Source organism: Macaca nemestrina, chromosome 18 (genome assembly GCF_043159975.1).
Source record: "Macaca nemestrina isolate mMacNem1 chromosome 18, mMacNem.hap1, whole genome shotgun sequence".
Lineage (NCBI taxonomy): Eukaryota > Metazoa > Chordata > Mammalia > Primates > Cercopithecidae > Macaca > Macaca nemestrina.
Genome location: NC_092142.1, coordinates 74,291,525 through 74,299,860, shown reverse-complemented (window position 1 = coordinate 74,299,860; position 8,336 = coordinate 74,291,525). Strand labels below are relative to the sequence as shown.

Below are 8,336 nucleotides of genomic sequence, written 5' to 3'. Positions count from 1 at the left end.
GGAGGCGGAGGTTGTAGTGAGCCAAGATCACGCCATTGCACTCCAGTCTGGGCGACAAGAGCGAGACTCTGTCTCAAAAAAAAAAAAAAAAAAAAATTAGCTATGCATGATGATGTGCACCTGTAGTCCCAGCTACTCAGGAGGCTGAGGTGGGAGGATTGCCTGAGACCAGGGAGGTCGAGGCTGCAGTGAGCCATGATGGCACTGCTACACTCCAGCGTGAGTGACAGTGAGCCCCCATTAAAAAAAAAATCAACAAAAAGACAACTCAATTTTAAAATGGGCAAAACAGGCATGGTGGCTCATGCCTGTAATTCCAGCACTTTGGGAGGCTGAGGTGGGTAGATCACTTGAGGTCAGGAGTTCGAGACTAGCCTGACCAATATGATGAAACCCCATCTCTACTAAAAATACAAAAATTAGCCGTATGTGGTGGCTCACACCTGTGGTCCCAGCTACTTGGGGGGCTGAGGCAGGTGAATTGCTGGAACCCAGGAGGCGGAGCTTGCAATGAGCTGAGATCATACCACTGCACTCCAGCCTGGGCAGCAGAGCAAGACTCCGTCACAAAAAAATAAATATGAAGCCGGGCGCGGTGGCTCAAGCCTGTAATCCCAGCACTTTGGGAGGCGGAGACGGGCGGATCACGAGGTCAGGAGATCGAGACCATCCTGGCTAACACGGTGAAACCCCGTCTCTACTAAAAAAAATACAAAAAGCTAGCCGGGAGCGGTTGTGGGCGCCTGTAGTCCCAGCTACTCGGGAGGCTGAGGCAGGAGAATGGCGGGAACCCGGGAGGCAGAGCTTGCAGTGAGCCGAGATCGCGCCACTGCACTCCAGCCTGGGTGACAGAGCGAGACTCCGTCTCAAAAAAAAAAATAAAATAAATAAATAAATAAATAAATAAATAAATAAATAAATATGAATAAAAAGGGCAAAACATCTCAAAAGATATTTCTCCAACGAACATATACAATGGCCAATTAGGACATGCAAAGATGCTTAACTCCATTAGTCATCAGGGAAGTGCAAATCAAAACTACAGTGAGATGCCACTTCATACCCACTAGGATGGCTAGAATAAAAGAGGGCATTGGCAAGGGGATAGAGAAATTGTAACCCTCACATGCTGCTGGTGAGAATATAAAATGGTATAACTGCTTTGGAAAACACTTTGGCAGTTCTTCAAAAGGTTTTTTTTTGTTTTGAGACGGAGCGTTGCTCTGTTGCCCAGGCTTGAGTGCAGTGATGCAATCTCGGCTCACTGTAGCTTCTGCCTCCCAGGTTCCAGCAATTCTCCTGCCTCAGCCTCCTAGGTAGCTGGGATTACAGGTGCATGCCACCACGTCCGGCTAATTTTTGTATTTTTAGTAGAGACGGAGTTTCACCATGTTGACCAGGCTGGTTTTGAACTCCTGACCTCAGGTGATCCGCCCACCTCGGCCTCCCAAAGTGCTGGCATTACAGGCATAAGGCAATTATATGATCAGACAATCCCACTTACGATATACCTAAGAGAAATGAACTTTGAAAATGTCATGCTGGCCAGGCGCGGTGGCTCAAGCCTGTAATCCCAGCACTTTGGGAGGCCGAGACGGGCGGATCACGAGGTCAGGAGATCGAGACCATCCTGGCTAACATGGTGAAACCCCGTCTCTACTAAAAAATACAAAAAAAACTAGCCGGGCGAGGTGGCGGGCGCCTGTAGTCCCAGCTACTCGGGAGGCTGAGGCAGGAGAATGGCGTAAACCCGGGAGGCGGAGCTTGCAGTGAGCTGAGATCCGGCCACTGCACTCCAGCCTGGGAGACAGAGCGAAACTCCGCCAAAAAAAAAAAAAAAAAAAAAAAAAGAAAATGTCATGCTAAGTGAAAGAAACCAGGCCTCAAAGACCACATATTGTCTGATTCCATTCATATGAAATAAATGTTTAGAATAAGCAAATCTATAGAGGATGGTCTTTGAGGAGAAGAATGAGCGTGAATGGGGAGTGAGAAACGGTTTATTTTTGGGGCAATGAAAATGTTCTAAATGGATTTAGTGATGATTGTGCAAGTCTGAATATACCAAAAACAATTGAATTGTGCACTTTCAAATTTTATTTTATTTTATTGAGTCGAAGTCTCACTCTGTCACCCAGGCTAGAGTGCCACCGCACCTGGCCTGAATTGTGCACTTTAAATGGGTACATTTTATGGTGTGTGAATTGTGTCTCAATAAGGCTATTTTTTTTTTTTTTATTTTTTTTTTTTTTTTTTTTTGAGACGGAGTCTCATGCTGTTGCCCAGGCTGGAGTGCAGTAGCGCGATCTCGGCTCACTGCAAGCTCCGCCTCCCGGGTTCCCGCCATTCTCCTGCCTCAGCCTCCTGAGTAGCTGGGACTACAGGCGCCCGCCACCGCGCCCGGCTAATTTTTTGTATTTTTAGTAGAGACGGGGTTTCACTGTGGTCTCGATCTCCTGACCTTGTGATCCGCCTGCCTCGGCCTCCCAAAGTGCTGGGATTACAGGCTTGAGCCACCGCGCCCGGCCAATAAGGCTATTTTTTAAAGTTTGCTGGTATAGAGCCACTGTAATGTCTTATTAATCACATGCATGTCTCGTCTATGCCTTGATTCACAAAAGATTTATTTCTTGATTTCCTGGATTTACAGACCCAGTCTAGTCCAGAGTATCAATGAGGAGCAATTTCAGCTGACAAAAACTCCTATCTGTATATAGGATAAGCAAATAGTTGCCAGGCACGGTAGCTCACGCCTGTAATCCCAGCACTTTGGGAGGTCGAGGCAGGCAGATTGCCTGAGGTCAGGAGTTTGAGACCAGTGTAGCTAACATGATGAAACCCCATCTCTACTAAAAATGCAAAAAGATTAGCCAGGCGTGGTGGCGTGTGCCTGTAATCCCAGCTACTTGGGAGGCTGAGGCAGGGAAATTGCTTGAACCAGGGAGCGAGACTCCATCTCAAATACAAACAAACAAAACCAAATAGTATGGTAGTCATTGATGTCTCTTCTGAACTTGCTTCTGATTGTTACCTCATAAATAGATCATTAAAATGTTTTAATCTGAAGAAATGGTAAAGATTATATATGGTTGCACTTCCATATGATTTAACTTGAAGAGTTCGTGTGGATGATAACTGCATTCCTGAATAGTCCATTCTTTGTATTCACAGTAGTTATGTCTATAAAGTTGTCGAGAACATTGAATTAGCAAAAACTGAACCATGGCTCCTGGGTGAAATACAGGGTTAGGTTCCTGTGAACCTCTGGTCAACACTTGTGTCAACTGATCAGTATGTAACTTTGTTTTATGTGTGTTTCCGTTCAAGGACACCTTATTTAATATGTTTTTCTTAGAAATAATCTGCAGTATTTACAATAAAATTTCAATGACAGTAGTTTGGTGTAATGTACTCTAGTATACTGAGATTGTACTACTTTTTTTTTTTTTTTTTTTTTGAGTCAGAGTCTTGCCCTTTTGTCCAGGCTGGAGTGCAATGGCATGATCTTGGCTCACTGCAACCTCCGACTCCCAGGTTCAAACGATTCTCCTGCTTCAGTCTCCCGAGTAGCTGGGATTACAGGCGCCTGCCACCACGCACAGCTAAGTTTTGTATTTTTAGTAGAGACAGGGTTTCACCATGTTGGTCAGGATGGTCTTGAACTCCTGACCTTGTGATCCGCCCACCTTGGCCTCCCAAAGTGCTGTGATTACAGGTGTGAGCCACCACACCCGGCCTGTACTACCTTTTCATTGTCACGCACAGAGTACACACATATAGTACCCATATACAGTAAACAGCATAACATACCGTACAGTTCCCACAGTAAACACGTACACTACTTCCCACACATACTGTATACGCTACAGTACAGCAATACAAATAAAGTGAAAAAGACGGAGCATCCTAAGTTTTATAAAAATATCAACTAAAATCTTATGGTTGATGGACCTGCACAATGTGGTTAAACCTCTCGACCTTGGCTTGTGCCACAGAAACCAGGGGAGGGGTGAGTGAAATTTATTCTGCAGAAGAGGAAGAGGGTGGCAGGTGAAACTCTGGCATTTCTACCTTAGGAGTCGGCTCTTGACACTTGTTGAAGGAGTGGGCAATCTTCCCTCCCAAACTGGCTTGGGAAATTGCATTAGCCTTGCCTGCTTGGCGCTTTTTTTTTTTTTTTTTTTTTTGAGCCGGAGTCTTTGCTCTGTCGCCCAGGTTGGAGTGCAGTGGCACGATCTTGGCTCACTACAAGCTCCGCCTCCTGGGTTCACGCCATTCTCCTGCCTCAGCCTCCCGAGTAGCTGGGACTACAGGCGCCCGCTACCATGCCCGGCTAATTTTTTTGTATTTTTAGTAGAGACGGGGTTTCACCGTGTTAGCCAGGATGGTCTTGATCTCCTGACCTTGTGATCCGCCCGTCTCAGCCTCCCAAAGTGCTGGGATTACAGGCTTGAAACACCGTGCCCGGCCGCCTGCTTGGCTTTTCTGCCTGAAATCTTTAAGCATCTCGGTATAAGGGGCAAACGCAGTGGAGGCCAGGCGCTTAAATTTGAGGTTTCGATCAAGCATAGAGTCACACTCTTCCATGTCGATAAAAGTTTTTTCCAAGGCAGAACTCCATTCCAGTATTTTGGCTGCTGTGAGAGGGACAATTCTGGAAGTCTCGGGCCGACTTTCATGGCCATCCTCTTCGTCAACTCCAATGCCTTGTTTTGCCATCTCATCCAGGTCTTCATTGGTTCCACTGCCTTCTCTGCCAAAATCTCCTCCATATCTCTTTCCTTCATGTCATCAAAGCCCTCTCCACTTATCTGCTGTGCCATATGCATTATGTCTCTGACACTGTTCTTTATACTTTGTGTAACACCTTAAAAGCCTTCAAAATTCTCCACACAGTCTGGCCAAACATTTTCCCAACAGTTATTGATAGTAGCCTGACCAATGCTCCCAGGCTGTGCCGACATAATGAATAACGTTGAGTATAGTGACCGACTTCCAATAGTCCAGCATGGCGGTTTCCTTGTTGGTCCTGAGAGCCTCACAGGCCTTCGTATAAAGCTCCCTTGTGTAGTGTGCCTTAAACGCTTTTATTATGCCCTGACTGAGGGGTTGAATGAGAGACTTAGTGTTTGGGGGCATAAAAAGAACTTGTATGTTGGGTTGTGCATTTTCAAGTTCTTTGCAGCAATGGATTGTCGCATTATCCAAAATTAATAAAACCTTGAAGGCACCGGGCGCAGATTATAGGTTCACGCCTGTAATCCCAGCACTTTGGGAGGCCGAGACGGGCGGATCACGAGGTCAGGAGATCGAGACCATCCTGGCTAACACGGTGAAACCCCATCTCTACTGAAAATACAAAAAATTAGCCGGGCGAGGTGGCGGGCGCCTGTAGTTCCAGCTACTCGGGAGGCTGAGGCAGGAGAACGGTGTGAACCCGGGAGGCGGAGCTTGCAGTGAGCCGAGATCGCGCCACTGCACTCCAGCCTGGGTGACAGAGCGAAACTCCGTTAAAAAACAAACAAACAAACAAAACGTTGAAGGCAAGGTTTCTGCCCTGGAGATAGTGTTCAACTTCTGGGATGAAGCAGCTGTGGAACCAATTGGACATCATCCACACTTTTCTGTTCCAACTCCAGTGGACTAGCAGATGGTTCCCGTATTTCCCGTTAAGCGCTTGTGGATTTAGGGTTCTGTACACCATTAGGGGTTTGCACTTAAAGTCGCCTTTGGCATTGGCGCACAATAACAAGGGTGCATGATCCTGTCATGATTTAAAGCCAGGGGCTTTGGAGGCCGTTTGCATTATGTAGGTTCATTTGCCAACATCCTTGTAAAATAAGCCAGTCTCATCGTCATTGAAAACCTGCTCTTCCACATAACGCTTTTCCTGTATAACACTTAGCAAGTATTTTTTTTGTTTTGTTTTGTTTTTTGTTTTTTGAGACGGAGTCTCGCTCTGTCGCCCAGGCTGGAGTGCAGTGGCACGATCTCGGCTCACTGCAAGCTCCGCCTCCTGGGTTTACGCCATTCTCCTGCCTCAGCCTCCTGAGTAGCTGGGACTACAGGCGCCCGCCACCGCGCCCGGCTAATTTTTTGTATTTTTAGTAGAGACGGGGTTTCACGGTGGTCTCGATCTCCTGACCTTGTGATCCGCCCGCCTCGGCCTCCCAAAGTGCTGGGATTACAGGCGTGAGCCACCGCGCCCGGCCCACTTAGCAAGTATTTTAAAAATTCTTCCGCAGCCTTCTGATCTGCAGAACTCGCCTCACCAGCAAGTTTAACATTGTTTACCCGTATCGCCGTTTGGAAACGCGCGAGCCAGCCAGCACTCGCCGAGAAAGGTTTAGCATTTCTCTGACCCTGGGTAACGTGACCATAGATAACTTTGGCTTTCAGCCTCACAACAGTGCGGTCCACTACGTTTTTGTTTGTTTGTTTGTTTTTAATCCGTCGACATCTCATGAATCCACAAATTTAGCCGCTTTTCTATCTTTTCCATAGCTTCATCACGCACGATGTAGGTCACTTCCGCACTATCCGGAGCGGCCTCACGGACAGATCGGTGAATTTCCTTTACCTTTTTCTTGATGTACGGGATTGTCGACTCGTTAACATTGAGCTCATGGCCAACAGCAAAGTAACTCATTCCTGATCGGAGCTTATCCAACACGTGGACTTTCCCGTCAGGCACGTCAGTCTTCCTTTTGCTTAGGAACACCGGCCAGAGCTTCAGCTCTACGCTTGGGGGCCATTTTAAACAGCAAAAGCACCCACAAAAAGCAGAAAAAAAAGTGTCAGTAAACAGATTGCAGAAAGGACTCTTTGTTTACAGCACGGGAGGTGCAATTAGAAGGCGGGGCTTCTGCCTAGTTCAAACCTCAGCTGGGAACCTGTACCTCCGCCAACTCCAAATTTTCACCCTCTGCGCATGCCCGGGAAGAACCCCAGAAAGTACCGTGATGATTGATTTTAGGGTTACAAATACATTTTAGCAAGTAAGTGAATTTGACATTACGAACTAATGATTAATGAAGGTCACCTGTATTTCCACTGATATGTAATTTTATTTAAGCAGAGTTAGTAAATGAAGGCGGCGAGGCAGCGCCGAAGACTACAAGTCCCAGCATGCACCGCGTCCGGGCGGGTTCGGGCTCCCAGTGAGGGGCTCCGGGACGCCAGCCCGCAGGCATCGGCCGGAAGTGTCGTAAGGAAACCACGTAGTACTCTCTGCGCATGTGCAAAGCGCTGTCGGGGCCGCCCTAGCTGTCGTCGTCGCTGCCGGGGTTCTATGGTCTCTCCCTAGAGCTTTGCCGTTGGAGGCAGCTGCTGCGGTCCTGCGAGTTTGACCGGCATCAAGCGGCAGCAACATGGAGGAATTCGACTCCGAAGACTTCTCCACGTCGGAGGAGGACGAGGACTACGTGCCGTCGGGTGAGCGATTCCGCCTGAGGCGAGGAGCGGATTGCCCCGCCCCTCGCCTCACGTGAGGCGCGCTCTGCCCCCACGGCCGTCGGCCCCGTGGCCCAGGTGGTCCCGGGGGCGCCCGTTCTCGAGCGTCCGCTCCCTCAGGCCCCTTATCCTCGGCCGCCCCGGCCCGAGGCGTGTGCGCGTGGCGGTTCCGTGCCGCCCTCCCCCTGGGCCAGCTCCGGCCGCCGCCCCCTCTTGCAGCGCGGGAACCGGCACTTGAACATGGCCCTGTCCCTAGGGATGCTCGTCGGTCAGCCCCGAACGACACCGCTGCTTCGGAAGTCGGGGAGGCAGTCCGAGCGTTGGAGGTTTTCTTCAGCCCTGGCCCGAGAGAGCTGCTGGCCACCACCCCGTCCAAGATAGAGCTGTCTGCTCCCCGCCTGATTGTTAGAAAGTTCTGATAGGAAGTTCCCCCTGTGATGCTTTTTGCCTTATTGTGACGTCCACCCATCCTCTTCTCTCAGAACTTTCTTTCCTTAGGGATCTCAACCCGAACGGGGCGACAATGAATCTTAACTGAAGAAACCTACCTGTTACCCCTTCTTGGTCTTTCCCAGACATACCCATCTCATTGAAAGTATCTTCACCCATTCAGATCCTCAGTTGAAAGACTAAACAAACCAGAAACAAACAGACTAACAAAACCCAACCCAAGAGTCGTCCCTATTCTCTTTGTTTAATTTCGTTATGTTCTGTTTTATTTAGTTTTTAAAGACAGGGTCTTGCTGTTGCCCAGGCTGGAGTGCAGTGACACGATCTTGGCTCACTGCAACCTCAAACTCCTGGGCTCAAGCGATCCTCCCGTCTCAGCCTCTGGAGTAGCTGGGACTACAGGTGCAGGCTGCCACGCCCGGCTAATTTTTTTT

At 48.7% G+C, this 8,336-nt stretch overlaps 1 protein-coding gene across 3 annotated transcripts in view; it reads left to right on the top strand.

Annotated features, from left to right (window-relative positions):
- Positions 1 to 7,040: 7,040 nt before the first annotated feature.
- Positions 7,041 to 8,336, top strand: part of LOC105491271 (craniofacial development protein 1) — a 149,104-nt gene continuing 147,808 nt past the window's right edge. The window contains exon 1 of one of the 3 annotated variants that reach the window (XM_071084964.1): positions 7,041 to 7,434. In XM_071084964.1, the coding sequence (XP_070941065.1) occupies positions 7,371 to 7,434 (64 nt within the window). In that variant the 5' untranslated portion in view covers positions 7,041 to 7,370. The remainder of the gene's footprint in view (positions 7,435 to 8,336) is intronic. The other 2 variants (XM_071084965.1, XM_011757496.3) reach the window with 2 other exon arrangements.